The sequence below is a fragment of the Lissotriton helveticus genome, chromosome 3_2 (assembly GCF_964261635.1).
Source record: "Lissotriton helveticus chromosome 3_2, aLisHel1.1, whole genome shotgun sequence".
NCBI classification, from domain to species: domain Eukaryota; kingdom Metazoa; phylum Chordata; class Amphibia; order Caudata; family Salamandridae; genus Lissotriton; species Lissotriton helveticus.
Genome location: NC_136062.1, coordinates 130,235,225 through 130,260,255, shown reverse-complemented (window position 1 = coordinate 130,260,255; position 25,031 = coordinate 130,235,225). Strand labels below are relative to the sequence as shown.

The 25,031-nt window shown below is 44.8% G+C and overlaps 1 protein-coding gene across 3 annotated transcripts in view; it reads right to left on the bottom strand.

Annotated features, from left to right (window-relative positions):
- Window positions 1-25,031, bottom strand: part of APBA2 (amyloid beta precursor protein binding family A member 2) — a 1,100,835-nt gene that overhangs the window by 466,303 nt on the left and 609,501 nt on the right. For all 3 annotated transcript variants that reach the window (XM_078684922.1, XM_078684924.1, XM_078684923.1), the window contains exon 6: window positions 13,432-13,468. In XM_078684922.1, the coding sequence (XP_078541048.1) occupies window positions 13,432-13,468 (37 nt within the window). The remainder of the gene's footprint in view (window positions 1-13,431; window positions 13,469-25,031) is intronic.

Sequence of the window (25,031 nt, the reverse complement as noted above, 5' to 3'; positions counted from 1 at the left end):
ACCAATGCGTGAATTTGGACCTTTTAATCAAAAAATATACTGTGGCTAAAAATGGCAACCTCTTTTTATGTTTTGCTGATTTGAGCAGCGCTTTTGATTTGGTTAACCACAACATTCTTTGGGAGGTTTTGCTTGATGCAGGGGCCCCAAGGGAAATAGTTCATTTCTTAGCTAGACTCTACGAAAAACTTTCATGTAAAGTCCGCTTTGGCACCCTTGGCGAATGTACCCCGTTTTTTAAAGTGTCCCGGGGCATACGCCAGGGATGTGTCTTGGCTCCGCTTTTATTTTCCCTTTTTATCAACGGTGTCGACCGTTCCTTGGCCGACATCCCAGCAGATGCCCCCCTGATTGGCGGTAAACCTGTTCCGCTGTTACTTTATGCGGATGACGCTGTTCTTTTATCTCGAACACAGATGGGCCTCCAGCGCCTAATTGATAATTTTATGCAGTTTATCCAAGTTAGGCGGCTACGTGTGAATAAAACCAAGACATATGTAATGTCCTGTGGTCAGGCAGCTAAGCAGGTCAAGCATACTTTTTTTCTAGATAAGGAAAAGTTGACTTCTGTTAAGTCCTTTTGTTATCTGGGAATAACATACAACAACAGTGGGTCCTGGAATGCGGAATTTGATGCTGTTAGAACAAAAATGCTACGGTCTACTAGTAGTATCTTTCGTTTTGCCTCAAAACTCGGCTCACGAAGTATTTTAGATATGATGAACATATACAATGTATGTTGTGTCTCCTCTGCTCTGTATGGGGCAGGGGTGTGGGGACACTGCGAGGGTATTTCCCTGCTGAAGGAGGAAAATAAGTTTTTAAGGAGGTTGTTATGTGTTCCCTCTTCTGCCTCCATCCAGTTGATTCATGAAGAAATCGGGATCGAGTATATTTCTGACTTAGCAGCAGTCCGGCCACTCTTATTGTGGCGTTCTATTTGGGCTAAGCCAGAGACTCGATTCACTCAGGATATTATCCTTGATTGTATAGGTTTGGACCATTCTTCACGTATATTGTGGTTAAGATACATTCACCGCTGGTATCTCCTTCTTTTTAACATTGATGTGTTCCGTGAGCCTGAAAATGTTGTTTCTATTTCAAAAAAAGAAATCAAGACAACGTTTCTAAACTTCCGTAAGGCTGAGCGAGATAAAACCGTTGGCAATCTTGTTACTGTGAAATTCTATAAAGATTTAAATCTAACTTCGGGACTCCAACCCTATCTTGTATTTGTGACCCGTCCATCTCATCAGTTTGTTTTAACACGGGTCAGATTGGGTATTGTTCACCACTTGGTTGCTTTTCCAAACACAAAAACCAGTTCAGACATACCCTGTCCGTGTGACAGTATCTCTCGGCAGAGTAGTTGCCATTTTTTACTTTTTTGTAAATTTTTTCAGTTTCTTAGGTTAAAATACCTTAAGCCAATTTTTATCAAATATAATATTCGTACAACACAAACAGCATTGATATTTTTATCTTCACTAGAGAATGAGGAGATTTGCTTCTTGTTGGCTACTTTTATTTTAAAATGTACAGCTGCCAGGAAAAGTATTGTACTACAATAATGTTTTTATATACCTGTCTGTACTTACGTTATACAGCTGCCAGGAATTGTTTCATGATGCAATTACCGTTATCATTCCTGTCTGTATATATATGCCTTCAATTTTAAATCATATCAATTTCTGTAATTAAGGTATTTTTATATATTTGTAGATATCCACAGTATTGTATGATTACTTAGTAATTTTTATGTACAGCTCCCAGGAAAAGCCTATTGAGTAACTCCTACTGATCCTCAACCCGTTTATGTAAGAATGTTTTGTATTTTATAATAACATGTAGACCCAAAGAGATATGACCACCTACCATTTGCTGCACTTTAGCCTTTTTTCGCCTCTTTAGGAGAGTTTATATGGTGAATTTTAATATTTTAATTATGTATTTTTGCTTGTATGATTTGTATGTACAAATCGAATAAAAGCTTTTTGAAATTGAAATTGAAATTGAAATAGTGGACAGAACAATTAGCATTTCGCCATGACCACCATCAGAAATTGAGTTACTGGCTGAGGTGGGATGACACCCTACTCAATCAACAACAACAATTCCTGTCAGGGTTAAGTCACAAACAACCCCAAATTAACCTGTACTTAACCCTCTGGTAGCTTGGCACAAAAGCATTCAGGAGTAAAATTCAAAACATGAATTGAGAACAAAATGACAAAAATGCAATTAGTAAAACCGAAGCTATGCAATCATAAAGATGTAAGTACAAATAGTGCTTAAAAGCACAAAGAGCCAACTGTGGTTATCTACTCGTGCCGGACCGGGACAAAATCACAAGTTCAGGCTGACCATGATGGAGAATGTGCCAGATACAGGTACCAAGTTAGGCTCACTAAAAAGGTACCCTAAATCCTGGTTGAAAAGCGTTGCAAAATCCTACGATGAGAAAGTGTCACACAGCAGATCTGATGAAGCCATTGACGAGGCTTGCAATGCAAGGTCCTGCATCATCAAAGATGCCGTCGACGGAGCTTGCGATGGGTATCTATCATGCAGCGGCAGTTCCGATGAGCTGCGGGCTGAGGTGTGGTGTCCAGCCTTAAAATGCATCACCCAGTGTTGGTTCTGATGTGAAGCAGTGAGGGGATGTGTTGCCCAAGAGCTCACAGCTGGTCTGGCAGAGCGCCTTCAGGGTCACATCCATGGGGGGGGGGGCACTTAGGGGACAAGACTCCAGCAGACAGAGTCAAGGTGATGAGTTCAAAGAGGTTGGAGCTTTTTCTATCCCTGAACCTCTGATCCGTAGACCAGCCAACTAGCCCTTGTCGTCACTCTGGTAATCCTAGGATCAAGATGAGGTCCAGTTCTTTACACTAAGGCATAGGAACAGCATAGTATCAGGGCAGCAATGTCCTTGTCCTCCTTGCAGCAGAGCATCACAGCAGTCCTTTCGAGTTGTCCATAGATCAAGAGGTGTACTGAAGACTGAGGGTCCAATATTTATACTTGGTACCAGCTTTAAAGTAGGAGATGGTTCTGGAGGTTTCCACCCTCAGAGGTGGTTGGAATTTCCTGCCTCTTTGCTCTGGGTCCTGGTTGTCTGGGGGCACAAACAACTAGTGTGAAACCCTTTGTGAGTGTGCTGAGGGAGAGCCTCTGTGAGTGGTAAGTGTTGTAGGTGACAACTCCTCCCCCCATCGAATCAGAGATGGTCCATCCTGCCAACAGCTAACCCCCCTAAGTCTCACTGTCTGGGAGTAATATATAACGACTTACTGTCAGCTACTACTAGTCATATGATCCAGGATGCTGTTCTGCCGGCACCAAATACTTGCGACAAGAACATGTCAAGTTTCCAAAAGTGGCCTTTTCAGAATTGTGACTTAAAATTTTACTTTACCATTAAAAAGGTTTATAAATTACAATTATTTAAAGACCAAACTCGATAACTCTACCTGCTCCCAATTGAAAGTTACCAAAAAGGTAACCCAATGTAATCCTATGGGAGAGGTAGGTCTTGCACTAGGAAAAAAACTATTTAAATGTTTTTCTGGAGGAGGAGGTACGCTAGCAACCAAGATGGCCGCATAAGCTCCCGGCTCCGTAGACCTCCATCGTCTGCGGATATATCCTGCAATTAATCCTGAACTCGCACCCAACTCCCGTGTGTCTGAATCGTTGCTGAGTCTAGGGGTGCAATCCCAGAGTTTTTATCGACTCGATTGACGAAGTTACACCGTCTTTCATTTTCGGCCTACCCCAGTGTGTGAGCCGGGGCCTCGAGTACTGACCCAGCCGGGTTTCAGTTGAATAACATCGGACGCGGGATCTAGGCGGAGTCCGGTCTTACCGAAGTGAAGTTTATCCTGGTCAATCCTGATGGTGGTCCTGGGTTCTGGTTGATATTGAAAGGACGGCGACTAGAAGTGTCAGCGGCTGCGGGTGGGGGTCCAGGTCCCGGGGACCCTGCTGCCTCTCCCGGGGTCTACGGGTGGGATCCTCGCTCGCGGAGGGGGTGTAAAGGTCACTAAATCAACAGGTCGCCCGTTGTTTCCACCCGCCCCGCTCCTGCCCGTTTACCTGGAGTAGCCGGCCTCCGGGGTTAAAGATCTGCTTTGTCATCGGGCGAGTGGAGATGGATCGGACGGAGTGTGTGCCGTCGCTGAGGACCGTAATGGCCGCCATCGGGGCTCTTCATTCGCAAATGGAGGCCATTTTCCACAAACTGGCCGTAACGATTGAGACTGTGTGTTCGAGACCAAACTCCGGCCCTTTGCCAGACCTGAAACAAACAGTGTTTCCCGCGAAGCTTGGTTTAACCCGAAAGGAGGACCCTGAACAGAAACTAGAACTGGTGCCATTTGGCGACACACAAGCAAAATTGTACGAGATTGGATCTTCTGAACATTTAGCACAATCAACAGTGCCATCGCCCATGATGGACCCATTGGTTCTTTTACTCCTGGATACTTCCTTCAGTACTTTTTGGATTGACTTCCGTATGGTTGGTGGACTTCGAGACTTAACATTTTTGACCCTCTCTGGCTGTATTGGTCTCAATTTATTAAAACGTTTTGACTCTCTTGCTAATATGGTGGTTCTACCGGATGGTGTTCGTACGATGGATCGGAAGGGCCAGGGATGAGTTTGACTGTTTGGGTTCGACACAATGACTTCATTTGATACGGGACTTGCTGCCTCTATTGCTCCGGGAGTTGGGCGGGGTTTTTATAACTTCCCGTATCTGTTTGTTTACTTATTTTTTTCTAAACTGTTTTGTATGAAGGTAGGGGTCGTTTGCTTCTGACGGGGGGAAGAGGAGACCGGGAGCCTGTATAACATTTCCTCCTCCACTTTTTCCCTACCTTTAGGGCTTAGTTTATTGGGCGACAGGCACGCTGCTAGTGGGGTTAGGCCGTAGCCATCTGCAGGGGTGCAGGGTGGAGGGATGGGGGGTTTTGTTTTTCCTTTATTTTGTTTCTATGGCCTTTTCTTCTTTCCCTTTTTCCTTTTTTACAAGAGATGTGGCGTATTATCCTGAGTTGCTCTGTTTCTCATATTCGGGTGTCAAGTATTTGATTTTAATTATCCTGATTTGTGGGTGGGCTGGCTCTGAAGACTTTGGCCGTTCGGGTTGCGTAATGTAATGTTTTGCTCCTACTATATACCTGCAGTGTTGACGTTTCAGAGGCCTTTAATTGATATGTACCTCCTTCATCTATTTGCTCGTTCACTGCTGTAATGTGTTCTGTTGTACGATAACCGATATGGTTATTTTTCCTCTTGTTTTTCTCTTAATAAAAATATATATTAAAAAAATGTTTTTTCTATACTAGGACATGTAAAACTTAAAAGTACATCTCCAACTGTTTAAATACACTGCACCCTACCCTAAGGACTATTTGGGGTCTACCCTATGGATGAAATATGTATTAAGAAAAGAAGGTGTAGGAATGGCCAAAGGTTTATTTTGCCAGGTTGAAATGGCAGTTTAAAACTGCACACACAAAGTGCAATGCCTGGCCTGAAATATGTTTAAAAGACTGCATATGTGGGTGGCACAATCAGTGCTGCAGGCCATGGGTACATGTAGTACCACTTTACTAGGGGCTTACAAGTAAATTAAGTGTGCCAATTGGGTATAAACCAGTGTTATCATGTTTGGAAAGTGACCACACACACTTTAGCACTGGTCAGCAGTGATAAAGTGCACAGAGCCCTAGATCAGCAAAAATTGAGAAGGCAAAACGTTTGGGGGAACACCACCCTAAATCTGAGAGATATAACACATTAGATGAGCTCCACTAGACAAAGGACCATGAGGTGATTCTCTAACTGCTGAAAGTGATATACAGTTACCTGAGATCTTACTGTACAGCTAATACATCATCTCAACTAAAGCTTGCAGTGGCATGTAATAACTACCGGTCAGCCATCCGCTTTGCTTTACAGAATTTGTAGCCATTAAATTTGGGACCACCACTTATGAAATTGCCTCTTTTCTGCAATTATATAGAAGCATTGTTTAAGAATTGGGTGTGTCATTTAGAGTTTGGCTAAGTGGGAGCACCTCTGTAAATCAGCGTTGCTCCCACCTATTGAACTCACTGTTGCTGTGCTGTGTTTAGAGTTGGGGAACTTCTGGACATAAACATTTGATCTGAGAGTCCGTCGGCCACAGTGCCATTGGGTGAACATGATTGTTACACCGCCCCTCATTCTCACTATCTGGGACCACCATGAGCAGCATTCGATATCCTGCCAGGCCGGTCTGCTGGCTACCAGGGTCGGGTCTTAATGACTCTGTTCATGAAATTAAACACCAAGTGGGACAATGCTAAGTGCGATCAAAAGTGAAGTTTAAAAAGCACCAATAATAAGCATACTAACATCTTGGACCAGGTATGTGAACAAGGTATGTTGGCTGTAAAATTCAAAAATATATATCCCCCCAAAATGCCTCAGCTCAGCAGATAAATGCTTAGCTGGGATAGCAAAGGCAAAATACACCAGACCGTGTGGCAGGCATTTTTCTTTTATGGCATCCTCTATCTCTGGAAGGCACTTCTGTTTGCTCTAAGGGAAAATGATATTCATAACTCCTTCCGGGGACAGCTCAAGACATGGCTTTTTCAAAATTCCTCAGTCTCTTTCGTGGTTGTAATTCTTGTGATGGATGGATTTTAGTGCTCCTTAGGTATCTGTTGCTCTTTAAAAATCATATTACATTCATTCATTTCATTGCACCTTAATGGTGTAGTGACTGTGCCAGCCGGCCGGTTCACACATGGCTAGCATGCACGCACGCACCCTGAGTGTGGGCTCGCCTGAGGGTTTCAATAAAGGGGCGGAAGACCGCTCGGGGTCTTGGACTAGTGATACTAAGTATGTGTGGATGTCCCTTATTGCTGCGTTAACACGTCTGAGGCCTATCCTCGCGCAGCACGTGTCCAGCTAGGCCTGGACACCACACTGGCTATGAGGCGGGTCCCACCCACGCCTCATGTGTGCCTCACCTGCCTTTTCCATCCCCAGTGCTCATGGTCGTGACTGGCTGATGTGACAGGATATCCCAGTGTGGTGGTGTGTGGTCCGCTCTGCCGGATCTGCGTGTTCCGCCCCAGCTGGAGCCCACCCCTTGCAGCATTACTGTCCATCGGAGGAAGGTGCACCGGTGCCTGCATCCTTGGCAGGTGCCCACCCCGCACTGCACCGCTGCCTGCCTGCGGTCATCGGCTCCTGGAACAGCGCCCCCAAGATGAAGCCGACCCTGCTCAGCACACGTCCCTTCTGGTTGTGCTGATTGCCCCGGCCACAGAGGGATCACGCCGGCACCCCGGTAGTGTCTGAACCCGGTCGTGCACCCATGGTCAAGTGGTCGAGCCGGCGGGCGAAGCGAGCACCTATCTCGACGTGCGGCAGTGTTGGGCCCCGCAGCGCATCATCTCTACACGTGCGTGCCCATCGCACCTGGCCCCTAAGCTGGAAGGAGAGTCTGTGCCACAAGAAGGGTGACAATTGAAGTGAGACAATCCTGACGTGGAAAACATGCACTCCTGCGACCCCTTTGGTCCCTGCAAGGTCATGCCCTCCTGCATCACGAAGCTGCCAGGACCTGGGCCTACCACGCTCCACAGGCTGCCTCGTCAGGCCTCAAAGAAACACCAGCCCAGCGCTGGCATCAGGGGAACAGCCCGCTACAGTAGGAGCCATCCCTGTAAGAAGCACACACATTGCTTACGTGCCCCCACACGCCCAGCAGTGGCAGTGTTGTTGGTGGCCCATGCCGGTCTGCGCACAACAGGATACTATGCCACCACCACCCAGGACCCTTAGCACATGCGCTGATGGCCGAAGATGAGTCAGCAGGACGCAAATGGAGGGGGCGGTGCCCCTGTGGCACAACCGCCACTTCCTCAGCAGGCAGACCCACCTGCCCACCCTCCGCCTGGTCAGGCCAAGGCTGCCCCTCTGCCAACGTTCAGCGTACTCTACAACCTCTCCACAGCCACGGCAGAAATCCTGGAACGGCCGCTTAGACGATTACTTTGTGGGCGTGTGAGAGACTGATAGGAGGGTGAAAAGGTCGCTCCTCATGTGCTACAGAGGAGGCGAGCTGTATGAGCTATTCGAGACTTTGCCCAACATAGGGGCAGGTGACGACTACAACGGGGCGATTGCAGCCCTAAACAGGCATTTTGACCCCCAGATAAATCCTGACTTTGAGCGTTTCAAGCTGCGTCTGGCAAGGGGAGGCCGAGATCATCGATGGTTTCTACGCTTGTCTATGGAAGCTGGCGAGTTCCCGCACGTTGTCGGACCAGAGCGAGGAGATCAGGGCGCAAATCATTCAGGGATGTCGTTCAGTAAGGCTGCGCCACCTGATACTCCGACAACCGGGCATCAGTTTGGACAAGATCCTCGTACTCGCCAGGTCCCATGAGCTGTCCAACGCTCGTGTGGATGAGATGGAGGTGGCCCTCAACCGGCCTCTGCCGCAGCCTGCAGTGACACGACCTCCCGTGGTCAAGGAAGAGAAAGTAGATGCGGTTCAGAGACGGCCGGCCCTATCAAGGGGACCCATGACACCGCCTCAAAGAAGCGCATGTTGAAACTGTGATTTGGTCCACCCTCCAGCCGGCAGGTGCTTTGCGAGGGGGAAAATGTGCTCCCAATGCGGCAAGCTCAAACACTTTGCGAAGGTCTGCAGGGGTGGCAGAGGAAGAACAAGCGCTCCAAGCTCACGTGGACTAACAACAGCGGTGTGGCAGCTGACGCTTGGGGACCCTGTGGATCATGTGGACACCACCCCGCCGGGGTTGGGACTGGGAGCAGAGGACGACGACGTGTTCTTTGTGTCGTTTGTCGGTCGAGAAGGCACACAGCACCGGCCACCACCCATGTGCACTATCACCGTGGCTGGTTCTCCCATGAGTGCCCTCATAGACACAAGGGCATCAGTGAACGTGATGGACAGTGACCAATACGAGAGGTTAACATCAAACCTGCCGCTCTTCCCTTAAATATATAGAATATACAGATACAAGAGAAATAAGCTGCTTCCCTTATGAGGAGTCATGGAGGTTGAGGTTGCCAATGAGGCCTATCATCTCAACACAAGATTTCATGTCATCGAGGGAAAACGAGGTACCCTCCTCAGGTGTCACACAGCAGAGGACCTGGAATTGGTCTTCTTTGTGAATCAGGTGCATGATCTACATGCCCGGGAGATACTCAGAGACTTCCCCTTGCTATTTGAAGGCCTGGGCTGCCTAAAAGGGAAAACGTACAAGCTGCACATTGATCCAACAGTCCAGCCTATCGCCCTGAGACATCGTCGGGTGCCGTTCCACCTACAGCTGCAAGTGGAGGAAGAGCTGAAGAAGCTGGAGGAGTTGGGCATGATGGAAAAGGTATCGGGGCCCACCCGTGGGTGTCGACTTTGGTCATAGCCCCTAAACCAAAGCAGCCGGGAGCCATTCGACTCTGTGTCGACATGCGCTTGCCAAACAAGGCCATAAAGAGCACACGTCATCTCACACCCACCATGGATGACACCGTGGCCAACCTCAACGGCGCCAAGTGGTTCACTAAGCTTGACCTCAATGCCGGCTACCACCAGCTGGAGCTCGGAATGTCTTCTGCCGTGGAGGTTTTTCAGAACGCCATACGAGAGACGCTCACTGGGCTGCAAGGGGTAATGAATTTGAGCTACAAAATCCTTGTGTTCTCCAAGACACTAGAGGAGCACCAGGTGCATCTCAGGGCCACCCTTCAAAGAATCGCGGAGAGCGGACTCACCTTAAACCGAGCCAAGTGCTCGTTCTATCAAGAGTCGGTGGATTTCTTTCGCTACAACTTCTCCAGAGATGGTTTGTGTGTTGACACGAAGAAGGCAGCGGCCATACGATCTGCCCTGAGGCCTACATCTCTCACCGAACTCCATAGCTTCCTCGGAATAGGCATGTACTGTGGCTGATTCATCCCCAATCTGGCGTCCCTCTCTGAACCACTCCAAAATCTCACAAAGTCTGGTCAGCCGTGGGTCTGGTCCACGAAAGAAGATCTGGCATTTCATGCCATCAAGGAGGCACTCATCGACGACAAGGTGTTGGTGTACTTTTGCCCCCATCTGCACACCAAAGTGGTGGTGGATGCAAGCCCCGTCGGGCTGGGCGCAGTCGATACAGGAGACAGAGTCCAAGGAGTGGGTCCCAACGGCATTTGCCAGCAGAGCACTGACCGGAACGGAGATGCACTATGCACAGATAGAGTGCGAGGTCCTGGCCATCAAGTGGGGGTGCCAGCATTTCCACCTCTATTTGTATTGACACGAATTTCGAGTGGTCACGGACCACAAGCCACTTGTTCCCCTCTTCGCCGGCACATCTGGGGTGGCTCCTCCCGGAATTGAGAAGTGGGCAGTTCAATTGCAGGCCTATCACTTCGATGTCATCTTTCATCCGGGGGTCAACAACCCTGCCGACTTCCTGTCGCAGCACCCCGGCACGCCAGGTACACCCAGGCCACTGTCTGAAGAAGGCGTCACCGAAGAGTATGTCCGGATGGTCTCCCTCAAAGCATGCCCAGTTGCCCTCACCCTAGAAGATATTGGGAAGGCTTCCGAGTCCAATGAGTGTCTCGCCAAGGTCAAGATCATGTTAGCCAACAGGAACTGGCGTCATTTCCTCGACGGAATCAGTGCACTGACAGTGGATGAAAGACTGTTTCTGCAATTGTGCTGCCGGGTACCACCCTCGTGATTCTGAGGAGCCTTGAAGAGAAGGTGGTCCATTTGGAGCACCAAGGGCATCAAGGGATATCAAAGACAAAAGCCAAGTTGCAAATCAAGGTTTGGTTTCCAGGCAGGGATGCCATGGTCGAGGAGGTCATTCGCACCTGCCATGCTTGCAACATCATGGGAGGACCCATGCCGAGAGCCCTGGACAAAAGAGAGCCTCGACTTTGGGTCGTTTCCTGACGGCCTAAGCACCCTGGTTCTTGTCGACTCCCATTCAAAATTACCGGTGGTGGATGTAGTGTGGTCAACAGCGTTTCAACACGTCAACACGTGGAGGGTGTCTTTGCTATGATGGTACTGCCCGTAGAGATCAAGCCAGACAATGGCCCACCATTTCAGGAAAGAGAGTACCAAGAGTACCTGGCCTCCCGTGCCATTCGGCACCACAAAATCATGCCACAGTGGCCAAAGGCAAATGGCAAGGTGGAACGGTTCATTCTTATGATGAACCGAGCCCTCAGAATCGGAGTGGAGAAAGGGAATGATGTCGAGCAGTGCCTTCAGCAGTTCTTAAGTGCCTATCGTCAGACACCACACTGCACCATCCAGTGTGCACCGGCCCAAGTTATGTTTCGAAAGGTGCAAAGGGACAGTGTCCCTGCTGATCCCTCGTGAAGTTCCCCAGCGCTGGATCAAGAGGCTGCCCAGGCTCGGCGAAAAGCGACTAACGTCAAGGCGAGCCAAGATCGCAGAGCACAGCCGATGAGCATCCGAGTTGGTGACAGCATCATTCTGAAGGATTGATAACCTGGCTGGAAGTATTGCACTCCATATGAGCCGGAGGTGTGGGAAGTCATCAACGTGCACGTCACCATGGTGTTGGCCATGCGGGGGACTCGTGTAGTCACAGGGAACACTTTGTGGATCAAAAGAGTGGTGCGTGAGCCACTGCCAACGGAGGATACTGTGGAGGAGTCAGAGGAAGGTGATGGGGTGGTTCCAATGAACACCCCCGTCTGCAGCCCAGGGCCTGCATAGCGTAAAAACAGAGAAGAACCGAGGGCGGAAGAAGAACAGCAGAATACCGTTACCGTGTCCCCCGAGTCAGAGAGACAGACGGAGGGGTCTTGGGTGGAGAAGAACTCCTGGAGACAGAGGTATGGTCTTCGGCCGAACCCGGCCCCCAGCCAGAGACTCAAAGACATTGCAGTGTTGCGTGAAGAAAGACAGAGTGCAAATGTAAATGAACCTAGTATCTAAAAGATTGGAGAAATGTAGTGACGGTGCCACCCGGCCGGTTCACGCATGGCTATCACGCCCGCACGCACCCCGAGGGCGGGCCCGCCCGAGTGGTTAAATAAAGGGATGGAAGACCGCTCGGGGTCTTGGCCCAGAGATAATAAGTATGTGTGGATATCCCTCATTGTTGCGTTAACATGTCTGAGGGCTATCCTCGCGGGCTCTCCTGTTTCGCGTAAAACCCTGGACCCAGCAGATGACCTTTGGTAGCCCCCTCCCTGCAGGCTCATTTGACAGTCTGTGGCACAGTTCTCAGAGACAAAAGTTTAAGAGTTTTTTAATTGGCTTGGTTGCGCCCATACTGGTACAGGGCATACACGCCTGATGGTTTCATATCTTCTGGATACATTGTATAATCCAGAACCCTGGGTTGAGCACTTGCAAGTCCCTTCCTGCAGGATGACTGTCTCTCTCACGCTTCCTAGTCCAAGTTTGATTAGCCCAGTGGGATTAATCAAACTGCTATAAAACCAAGTAGCATTATCCGGCATGAAATGTTGGGAGAAACTAGTAGCTTGGAAACTTGTGTTACCATTTATTAAAGTGAGGTTGGTTATGGTTAACTGCACCATCCTCTTCAGGTTCTGATTATGCCTGGCACTGTCCATCATGCAATTGTCTTGAGTAGTCACACTGTACGTGAAAAGTTATTGGAAAAGCATACATGACTAGAAATGGAAGCAAAGGTTGAAAAATTTACAATTGAAAGGCCAATAAACAAAGTTTAAAAACAAAATCAAATGCTGGTCCCTGAAGTCTGCAACTTGCCAAATTTTCAGGATATCTGCATCAGAACAATTTCCATATAATCTATGTAAATGGAAATAGTTTATAGTGCTAATGCTGGCAATCTGGCATGACTCCAGCACTTCCACACCAATGCTGGACACACCCAGATAACCACCCCTTCCTCTGCCAGGGATCCATTTTTCATCACAGGTGTGAACCCTCCCTCAGCCGGAAATTGATCAAATGAGTACCACTGGATTGAGTAACAGCGACCAAGATATTCATGGGTGGACATGTGCTTCACAAATGGACATTTTACCTTATTTTGTGTTTTACTCTGGTCACATTTCTCACTGTGATTTATGTAAGAAAGCAGACTTGAAAAAATAAAATACTCTCCAGTCAAAATTGCAATGTGAAATGTACGTGTATGCATCTGCTGCATTGGCTGACCTAAACAAAACGAGTATGTCTCATAATGGTGTTGCTGCAACTAAAATGAACAGCGATAATACATTTATATCAAAGTCCCCAGATACACAGCACCTATGTAGTTTACATATTATTCTGGTGCACATGAGGGATCATAATACGTGACATCTTAGCCGCACCTCAAATAAAGATATGACAATCCGTGAGATACTCACCATCAACAAAGCTTGGGAAAGATGTGACCTTCTTTGTCTGAAAAGAGATTTTTAAAAAACGTATTTTAGAACAATGTATAAACAGCACGTCTGTAACCGCGCAGCGCACAAGCTTGGCAAATGTGACGAGACGTGACTCAGCGTGTAAAATACTTAGGCCCCTGTTGATGGTAGCAGATGGCAGTGGGGAACGAAACCACAGGAAATGCACTATTTATCCCGCCAGGTGCGTGACTGCAGGAGAGAGGGGTACACAACACGTGTAAAGAAAGAGAGAGAGACGACAGGAGCAGATGGATATGATGAATACCAGCACGTGTTTTCAAACGTTGTAGGTTAAGGCTTAGAAAAGCGGGTGTCGTGATACATTTGTCATGTGTCGTGTGTTTTATTCTCTTTTGGGTTATTCACGGGTTTCTTTCCTATTGTCGGTGGGACTTGCAAACGTGTTTCTGTTCCCACAGTGTTAAATAAGCGAAGCCTCGTTTTATTTAAATCATACTTTTAATACTAGAAGTGAAAACGCTTTCAGGGTTATAGCCGGTAATAATAGGTAGAATAAATGAAATAAAACCATGAACTACAGAAATCGAGTTAACTTATTTGGTTGAGCAAATACATCTTAGCACGTATGTGTCCAGCTTTAAAACACGGGAATTTCACAGGTTGACCGAGACATCGGTTACAATGTATAAAATATTTAAGGGAAAACCTTTCTTCGGAAATGAGTCACCTGAATGTCAGCTACTATGGGTCCGAGTCACAAAAGATAGGAGTTCAGGTAGGAATACTACAGCAATACTCTTTTTTTTTTGTTGTACTACGTTCCATGCCTTGGCGAATCAGCCGGGAAATCCCCAGCTATCTGTTAAAGTCCAAAGAGGCAGCAGGCCTCTGTATGTGTGGTAATTGTTTATGACTATGACTGGAATATCCCAAGTTTATTCCCATTTTAGATAGTTTGGGGCCAATTCACGAAGTAAAGCAGGAGTATATAAAAGAATGCTGCAGGAGTACTCTTTCACGTACTCCTTGATGCCTTCCTGTGAGGCTGCCCCAATGTGCAGGAGTATTGCCGTGCAGTACATGGAGGGTGGGCGAGTGCGGCCTCTCAGTGGGGTGCATGTAGGCGACTTGTCTTGCAGAACAATGTAAATGTGTGTGATAATCTTGCAAGGTGACGTCAGCAGTGTGTCAAGTGCATCGTGAGTGGAGGGTGGGGGGGGGGGGGGCACTGGGGAAGGCGTTGTTCGGTCGGCCGCGGAGATTCTCACAGAGTCAATGTTAAAGGAAGTTATTGAATGCGATGTGCTGTTGCATTGCATATACATACTGTAAACAGAAATTGACCTTCTGGATAGAGGTCGGTCACCCATTGTATGAATATGCAATCGGGTAAACTGCCCTTGTACCCCACCACCCGATGCTGCTGGGATCAAAGGTAACACGTTTAGGGGTCTATTTATTGGGTGAGTATAAACAATCGGCGCCCGCTCGGTCCTCGTTTTTTTATAAAGCAAAATGGGTCCAAGAAAATTTGTAATTCTCCATTAGGAATATGTAGTGACTTGCAGGAAAGTTTGCATTCAGATTGTGATCTATAACAACAAGCTCTTAAAAAAAAAGTGGCGACTGGCTGCGGGAAGGGGGTGTGAAGGCGGAAAGGGGGCAGGGAAAATGCAGGAGGCTGAGAGGTGGAGGCGTGAGGGATCAAGAGACAGATTAATTAGCCATCACAATCAACCCTGCAATTAGGAGGCTAGTGTTTTAAAGAACTTGCTGCAGAAGCTTGTGCATAATCTACAAGTAACAGATTCATAACTAAAATACCATTCAGTGGGTTGGGAGCTGCAGTGACTTCTGGGAGATATGCAGGTGACAGGCACCACACCTCATGAGACTGCTTGCTTTATGAGTGAAGATAGTGAGTGCAGTGAGTACTAAGCAAGTTGCAAGTCACAGGTTCTTATCCCAGACAGTAATTATGTGAAGTGGCTGCTTCATACGCATCTTGCTACCCTGCCTCTCAAAACTTCAGACAGAAAATTTAGGTGATTGAAAGTATGCCCAGTCAGATATTTGAGGCTGACAAATGATTGTATTATTACACTTCCTAAAGTAAATGTAAACAAGGAAGATAGGAATGGTCAAGTTTTAAGGTACGCCAGCAGCGTTCCGAGAATTTCTGCCTTCATGAAGAAGTACAATGTTTTCTCAATTTGTCCACGGCTGTCATAGTTAATATTATTTTTTTATTAATCTTGCGCACAATCAAATTCTACATGTCACTAGCCATTCTTACAGTATACTCATGGTAATTTATAAGAGCATAATTAATTCTGCTAACTCAAGATACAGATAATTGTTCGAACATTTTCATACATATTCAGAAATATATATATAGGTATAAACATTTTTTTTGCAGCAGCGTTATAGGTTTTCCTATTTCCCATAAAGTGCAAATGCCTCTCGATCCTTAAATACAGTTCTAATTATATTAATTTGATAAGAGCAGATAATTAAAATGTCGTATGGGTGGAATACGTGGTATAAAATACATTCTTTCCATAGAAAAATAAACACGCATTTTTAAACATTTTCCCAAGTTCTTATAGTGCAGGTGAAAGATAGAATTAGCCTGGGGATAGCTCTTACCCACATACTAAAGATAAATCCAAGCATATGCATACATCTTGCTTTCCCTTCCTTTCAACAGCAGCGTTAGAAGTATTACAGTTTACATAAAGAGCAAAAGTGACCCTCCATCCTTAGGATACAGTACTGATGACAGTGGTTTTGTAGAAACAGGCGATACAGATTTCATGTGGGTAATAAACACAACATGGTAGAAAAAATATATTCTTCCCCTCACAAGTACCAGCTGATTGGCAGAGTTAATTTCACCCAAGCCCTGCAACTGGATGTGCCATTCAACATGGAGTTGACATGAGGCTGTAGGAATATGTGTTATTCGTTGACAAATGAGTAGCCGTTTGGAAACTCAATGGCAATTGCTCAGAGCTTAATTTGTAAATAAATAAGTGCCAGGGCCCAGGATATATCCAAGAGGCCGCACCACCTACAAGCCCTGCCGAAACAGCCTAATACCAGTATTAACGCCATCTACTAACCATTTAACTCCTACAAATGTGACAATCGGACTATGCCAAATGACCTACAGGTATAAGAATGACATAGGCACACTGATATTATAATTATTTTAATGGTGTATCGGATTTTTAATCACTCTGCTCTTGTGTTCTTTAAAAAAAAGATTTGCAGCGCCACCATGTGATGTGCTGCCAGAAACCAGCCGCGGGCCGTGGAGGGAGTTACGGTGGGGCAGGGAGGCGGGGAGGGGGAGGGGCGGGGTGGAGGGTGTTAAAAACAGGCATATGGATCATTGCAGGTAAGTACACAATTTAATTAATAAAACGAAATTCGTAGCGCTCACTGCATGGCAAAAAGCAATGCTGTGCGCGCTACGAATTTCGTTTTATTAATTAAATTGTGTACTTACCTGCAATGATCCATATGCAGCCGCGGGCCGTGGAGGGAGTTACGGTGAGGCAGGGAGGCGGGGAGGGGGAGGGGCAGGGTGGAGGGTGCTAAGAACAGGCATATGGATCATTGCAGGTAAGTACACAATTTAATTAATAAAACGAAATTCGTAGCGCGCACAGCATTGCTTTTTGCAGTGCAGTGAGCGCTACGAATTTCGTTTTATTAATTAAATTGTGTACTTACCTGCAATGATCCATATGCCCGTTTTTAACACCCTCCACCCCGCCCCTCCCCCTCCCCGCCTCCCTGCCCCACCGTAACTCCCTCCACGGCCCGCGGCTGTCCATATGCCTGTTCTTAGCACCCTCCACCCTGCCCCTCCCCCTCCCCGCCTCCCTGCCCCACCGTAACTCCCTCCACGGCCCGCGGCTGCCAGAAACGCGTGCAGATTTTAACAAGTGCTGGTGCTGAGCACTGGCAAACCCTGGCAGACGTTAAGCACTTTTATATATATGGCAAGATGCACACCAGTCTTTTCATGGACTCCTAAAGGCAACATTTAACATTTAATTCAATGCTCAAAGGCAGATATTTAGGCTTGCAACCCTGGTTCATGCTCTGTTCAAACACTTGTAAACATAGTTCAAAATGCTGGTGCCCCATTGGTGCGTCAGGCCCAGGATGATAACCCACGAACAACAACACTCCATCATTTTAATCTTTTTCTTAAACATTATTTAATCATATTCTGAACATTTTATCAAAGTTTTATCATAGCCCTCAATATTAATCGAAACAAAACTAGGATTTTCTGATCTTCCATGTTTATTTGCAATCGGCAATGTACAAAGATCAGACACAGAGCTCTTTCAGACTAGTTTCAACCCCTTATATCGATGTAAATGTCATCCATTACAGCATCACCTCACACAATCTGTTGCATGTAAATGTGAAAACAACTGATAAGTAACCACCCCCATAAACCATGCTTATAGTCACCCTCAAGTACAAAACAGTGTATCCACCCCATATTAAACCAGCCACGTTAGTTTGTGCTCTGCCATGGCTCAGCTGTGTCATCTTCTTTCCCAGCTCCCGAAGTTCTGCCTTTGGACTTAAAGCAACAGGGTAAGGACACCGCATGGGTCAACTAAAAACCCTGACTTATTTACCTATATGCTCAATTTGAAGCCTCCCACTAAACTACATAATGCATCAGCATATGCAGAAGTTGTTTTATTTCTTGCATTTTCCTACAGTGACTAGCCCCAAACAGCTATTTTTACTGTAAAGGTCTGTAGCTGATACAATGAACAGCACTAGAGTTCAAATAAAATACTATTTTGCTAAGTTTGGTTTGGGATAAGTTACAAAAGTGATTTAGCTAATATTATCAATATTTATTAAAAATCAAATTAAATGGTGCGGTTAGATTTCTGATAAATATGTAGAAAAAGCCAATTAAAAAAAGGTAGATTTGCCTACCTGAATCTCCAGTGGCCAATTAGCATTAGCCTACTGCGTGGTCGTCATTGCAACTGTATTGTGTCATGCGCACATGTGCAGTGTGAACTGCATGTGCAGTGGCCAGTGGGACCATAATTTTCCAGCGGTCTACCTTCTGCGCAGTGCTCCTGCCACTGAAGCTGCAGGTCACCGGTGAGAGTGAAATGAGATGAGACTTACTCGCTATATCACAATCACGTCTTGCTCTGTCTTCTCTGCGGTGGAGGTAAGGGGCTGCTGTATTTAGTGATCCGGAGTTGCCAGAGCAAGACAAGTGGCCTGATTATGCAGACTTCATTTATTGTTCATGAAAGAGATGGTCATAGAATGAAAAGGTACATTGTATTCCCAACCTTTGCACAGCAGCAGGCAGAGATTGTTGCATCCATTAGGGACCGATACAGTTTTCTGATAAAAACTGATGCACCAACTGCAAATATGATCATCCTAATAGGGCCCAGAGTGCTGGCACGTCTAGGCACGTGAAAGATATTTCATGTACAAAGTCAACAAAATAGAATTGTAGCAAAGGTACAGAATTTTTAAACTCTGCATAATTGTTTCTGAGGTTATTACAAGTATGCTCACATCACATTCCCTCAATGTGAAAAATTACCTTAGTGAAATAGCATCATGCTGCAGAAACGAACACTACATCTACATCAAGGTCAGACAAACCGTACCAGGAGGCTGGAAGGGTGGGGGAGCGTTTTTGTAGCAGTGCTGACATTGTAATAGGACTGCAGAGTTCCTTGTATATTCAACAGTTTTCAGGCAACAATAAATATCCAAAGATAACTCCAGTGAATAATGTACCTGCTGGAAAGAGATCAGAGTTTTGTCTATGGCAGTTTTGACTCATCTTAAGTAGCGCAGAGGGTTAAAATGTCTGCTGCAAATAACTTGTACTGTAAGGCATGGCCGGTACAGGTAAGAACGGTGGGGTGGGGCGGATTGGGGGAGGACGAGTCGAAAGTCAACGTGATAGGGAAAATAAACGAAACAAATGAATAAAACAGCTTACCTTTCCCTCACCGCATGAGCGATGCGTTGAGTGCAAGGTAAGTGGTTTTATTTATTTTTTACATTTCATTTTTCGTATCCTGTCGCCTGTCACATCATCGCCGCCGCTGCCCCGCAGACCACTCTTACCTCTACCGGCCGTGCCTGTGTACCATGAAGAATACAGAGCAATATTTCATGTGCAATGCTGCTTTTGTCACAGCGATCTTTTTGTTACTGTACACTTCATAAATTACAATCATAATCTAGCACAGTGAGCTATGAGTTGCCGTCAAAGTGCTGACACAAAGACCCATTTTGAGCTAAAATATAGCACTAAATCACAGATATTCATTTTGTGTAATTACTCGTGATATGTCCTAATTTTCCTGAAAAAGTGTTTCATTATGTTGAAGCAAATTAAAAGAATTAAGCCCCTAGTACAATGCCTGATGCCAGCAGCTAAAGTGTCAGCAGGTCATTAAGTACAATTACAGCTGGAGTTAAAACAAGGAAAAAGAGAATTGTCCTTTTCTTCTGATATATTTCTGGTAGGAAATCCACCTTTTCTGTGTGACAATCTCCAATTATTGTTGCCTTTTTAAGGACTTCCTATTTTTGCTGAGATTAGAACTCTGCCCACTTTATCCTTGCCAACCAGTAGTGAAGTGCCTGCACATCTCCTTTAATCATAACTTGCATACTTAACTTGCCCATCAGTCCCCTAGTATATTGTGGACTTCACCTGATAGTGACTGCAACAGCACCTAGTGCTTGTAGCTTAAATGCCACTTGTGTACTTCAGCACAAGTTGTGCCATCCACTACAGTGGCAGGGCAGGCATGACTTCAGACCAACTCAACCCTTTGTAGCCTGTTGAAATAACCCAAATGACAGAAGAAAACCTTCCTTTTGAGTATTAATAGGTCTTCCCTATATAGGGCTTAAAATCCACAAGGATAGCTGCATATTATGGAAAAGTGAGAAATGTAGAAAATGGCCATGTCCCTAGAGTGACAATGTTTTAAAAACTATTTGTACTGTCAGGTCTAGCTGTACTGTGTAGAAAACCAGAATACAGATTAAAATACTTACACTATATCTCCAAAAAGGTACCAGATGGAAAAATAATGAAAACTATTTTTAATAGTTATTAAAATCCAGTTTGATGGTGATGATTGATATTTAATAAATATTATTAAAATCGATTTTAGTGTTAGATAGGGTAGAGCACTAGAATTAATGGATAGCTGGTTCATGAAAGTGGTCTAGACCCAGCGCACACATATTGGCCATAAGGCTTGAAGAATGAAAATTCGACAGTAGTTTTCTTAGATGAGATGACTCCTTCAAAACGAGGCAACAAACTTGTAATTGTAGTAGGTAGTCTATTAAATAAATGATACTCTCTATTTTCCGGTGACGTGATGCCAATACAAATGTTACCCCACACTTGTTGTACAACAATGGAGTGAGTCATAGAAACAATCTTAATATACTGTGGTTGACGACATAACCCAAGGCATTTTGGGTAAGAAGAAAAACAGTTCAGGCTGGACTGTACCCATGAGGCACAGGGTCAAGACTGATTTGCAAATAGCTATGTTTAAACTGGGGTGGCAAAGTGAGCTAAAGAACGATGATGGATTCAACCCAGATCTGTGACTCAGGGTGTGAATGAAAAGTTTCAGCGCTCTGTCCATCATCTCCTTGTGTTTGCTTTGTTCACCCTAAGTTGGCAGGATATGCCCAGACGTAGGTCCCTTGCTGACTTTGCCTATGGATTCATGCTAGCCTGGCTGATGAGGGCTGTTAGCCTGGAACCGGTCCCAGGATGATTGTTTCCGGTCCAGGGAAGACACAAGTTGGCAGTTCGGGCTTGGCTGTTCCCATGAGGCACAGGGTCAAGACTGATTTGCATATAGCTGTGTCTGAACTGGGGTGGTGAAGTGAGCTAAAGAACGATGATGGCTTCAACCCAAATCTGTGAGTGGGGGTGAGTGTCTGAAAAGTTTCAACACTCCGTCCATCATCTCCTTGTGTTTGATTTGGGGTAAGAAACCATTCATCAGGGGTACCTATGAATGAAAATGAAGTGTACCGAAAAGTCAGATATGGGCAGTGTATAGAGGAATCAAAAAAGAACCCATGTGAGTTACAGCGCTTGCTTGGGGGCCATTACACTTTATGGTGTAATGGTGCCACCACTATCCCAGGGGACGTGTGCAATGTTAGTGTAGCGAGGCCGATACCTCAGCAATTACATCACCATCTCTGGTGCCTAGAGTCCCTACAAAAAAGTTCATAGGTATTCTCAAACATGCCATGCTCAACGTACATGGTCTAGCATACATCATACTGAGTAAGTTGAACACACACAGTCGTAATGAAAATCAGACGCTTAAGCCTCATGAATGGAATTGAAAAGATGGAATATGTTGAACAGCCACAACTATTAGCATCAACGAACATTAACTGAAATGAAATGTGTAATACCTGCAACGTGAAACTATGTGGTCGATGCGTAACCGTAGGGCAAATTGTTATCAAGGAACTCCAATAATAACTAGGAGTTGTAAAAGACAGCGCCCGCAATGCTCAATCTGTTGTATCTGATTAAGCCAAAATCTGTGAATGAATAATGAAAACCAAGTAAATTTCATGCGGGGACTTTCACGATTCTAAACCCTCAAAACTGACCAAGCAGAGGGATAACCTGAAATACTGCAGCAAAGCTTTCCCAAAACTGCTGGACCGCATGAGTGATGCAGTTAAGTAAATGACAAGGTCCATGGTGATTTTGAATGAACATCACTGGGTGCACATTGCATAGCAAAACAGTGAAACTACTTGAAAGTAAAGGGAATAATTATGGGGGATCCCAACTTCTGCTTGTGAGCAATTGTGCGGTATATCATGAACTATACAGTGTGTTTTTTAACAAAGTCAGGAATAGTAATTAATGTTTCTTAAGATAACCATATATGTTCAGAACACTCTAGTATGAAAACAACATTAATGAATAAGAACTGGTTGATCGAAAATGCATATGAATGATGCGCTGACTGTACAATGGAAAAAGAAAAAAGTAAAAAGAAGAAAAACAGTTGTATATGTCAGATTAACCATACATTTACATGTAAACAAAAATATAAGGAAATGCAATATGCAAGTTCACATAATATTCCATATACTCAATTATCCAATGTGTATATGTAATTGAAGTTTAAACTAGTGCTAAATGTTAATACAAAACCGTACCCTACACAATGGCAACCCCCAAAGGTGAAACGCATGGCTGATGATGCAGAGTTGAAGCAGCACTAAGAAAGCGAGTGTTGGATATGTTCAGCATACGAAATCGCCATAGGTCAGTAATATTTCCAATTTGTCATTGATACCCTGGAGTAAAAGAATGCAACATTTTTTTTGCCAGAATGCTTCTTCCTGGTATTGAATTTCGAGTGCATTGATTACAGGGATAGGTTTTGTTACCTCCAAAATCAAGAAGAGCAATTGCGCAATAATATGCTTGTGTTCAATCCAAAGATTAGTTTTTTTCTTAGTTCTTTTCATACTCTTATGTTCAGTTATATTCACTTTTATCTTTCTTCCCGTTTTACCAACATACATTAGGCTAAACAGGCATTAGATGGCGTATATCACACACTGTTTAGTGCAATCTGAGGCATGTCTCAGTTTAATGGCATGTCCTCTTTTAGGATGAATCACTGTGTTACCCGCAGTTGCGTTATTGCAGTGCATGCAGTTATGGCATCTCTCCATCCAATCGAATGAATTTGGCGTCATGTGTCTGGATGTAAATATCTCTTTCATGGTTTTAGTGAGTTGATATGCAACAATAGGCTTTTGCAGAAACAAACCCATGGAATTTGGCTCAGATTAGAGTTACTCCCAACGTTGGTGGGTGATTTTTTTAATGAGTTGGGACTTGAGTGAGATTTTGGATACAAAAACTGTCCATGAGTATTTATCCACACTTTTATGCTGCACAGATCCTTGCGATCCATTTCATGCACTTGTTGTAACTTGGAATTAAGCACATTTTCAGGGTAGCCTCTTTGAATAAATTGTGTGTTGTATGCTTCCAAGGGTCTGAATGCAGATATCATTAAACACCAAGATTACTGAAGTACACTTCCCACTCATATCTCCAACCTCATAGCCCAAGTTTAGTTTAGTCTAGTCTAGTTGGCCCTGGCAGCAGGCATTGTAATGTCAGAGCTCAACTGTAATAACTTATAATAACTTATAATAGTCGATTACTGGCGTCTTTTCTTTATAATCGTTGACTGGGTGCACCACTAGTAGCCAATTATAAAGAAATTAGAGAAGTGCATTTTCTCAGGGATTACAGAATTCCATGCATTATACCATCCTTAGGAGAGGTTTTGGTTTGAGGTTTCTTATTTTAAGGTTATGTGTAACTACTTGGCCTATTGTGTGACTTGGTGCATGTGAAGGACCTTTCAATGACTGGTTGAATTCAGTCCATGGCTGCCTTGTCTTGTGGATCAGCTAACCTTCTCTTCGCAGTGCTGCCCAATCATCAGCTGAAATACTCAGTCTTCTCTTTTACATTCCTCCAAAATGACATCTCTCCACATCAACCACAAAGAATTTAATTTGATCCAGTGTTTCAGAAACTCGCCAAAGTATGCACTAACAAAAGAAGCAATGTAATTTGAAAACGAATGGATATGTTTTGGAGTATAAAATGACAGCTTATTCGTGGAGAATTATTGCTGGATCCTCCAACTAAAGACATAGGAAAGGAGGTAGAAAAGATTGTGGGAGAGAAACATATAGAATTAAATGAAGGAATGTGAAGGAAGGTAACAGATTTGCCAATTAATTTGAATGGTCCACCACTATTTATTATAATGCATGTATAGAGGGCACACCGCGTGCCACCAGCCAGAGAAATAGACCTGCTCATTTGGAGTACATAAGTAGTGGATATTTTATCATTAATAACATTTTAATGTGCCTCATAATTACGTCTATCTATGTTACAGTCAGCTAATCATTCGTTTGAAAAAGGGTGGAAGGGAAGAGATGGAGGTTCAGCATTGAAACACAGGTTAGTGAAAGAGGAGATATTTTTATTTTTTAAGGAATAGGGTACCTGAGATGCCTTTGGTAGGAGGCTTGGAAATGTTACTATCCATAAAGACACCAAGTTTACAGCTTCTCCCTGTTAAGAGTTTGGATTTATAAGCAGCAGCAGCGTTGTGTTTGCCGTATAACACAAAACATACATGTATGTATAGTTTCATAGCTGTTAGCTATACTACTTCAATATCGGTTTAAAATGGGGTTATGTTATCAGGGGTCCAGTTCCGCTACTCCTCGTCACAATGTACAACCACCCACTTTTTTGGTTTTTTAACAAGGATTAGAATCCACGTATCGCATTTTTGGTTTAATTAGTGCCAAAAAAAAGCCAAATAATGCCCTGCAACACCGATGAACCCCACTGTGATTAACGTATTTAGGAGGTTTTTCACTCTGAAAATGTATTTATCTGTTGACATTATTCCGAGTATTTGCAACCAATGAAGCTA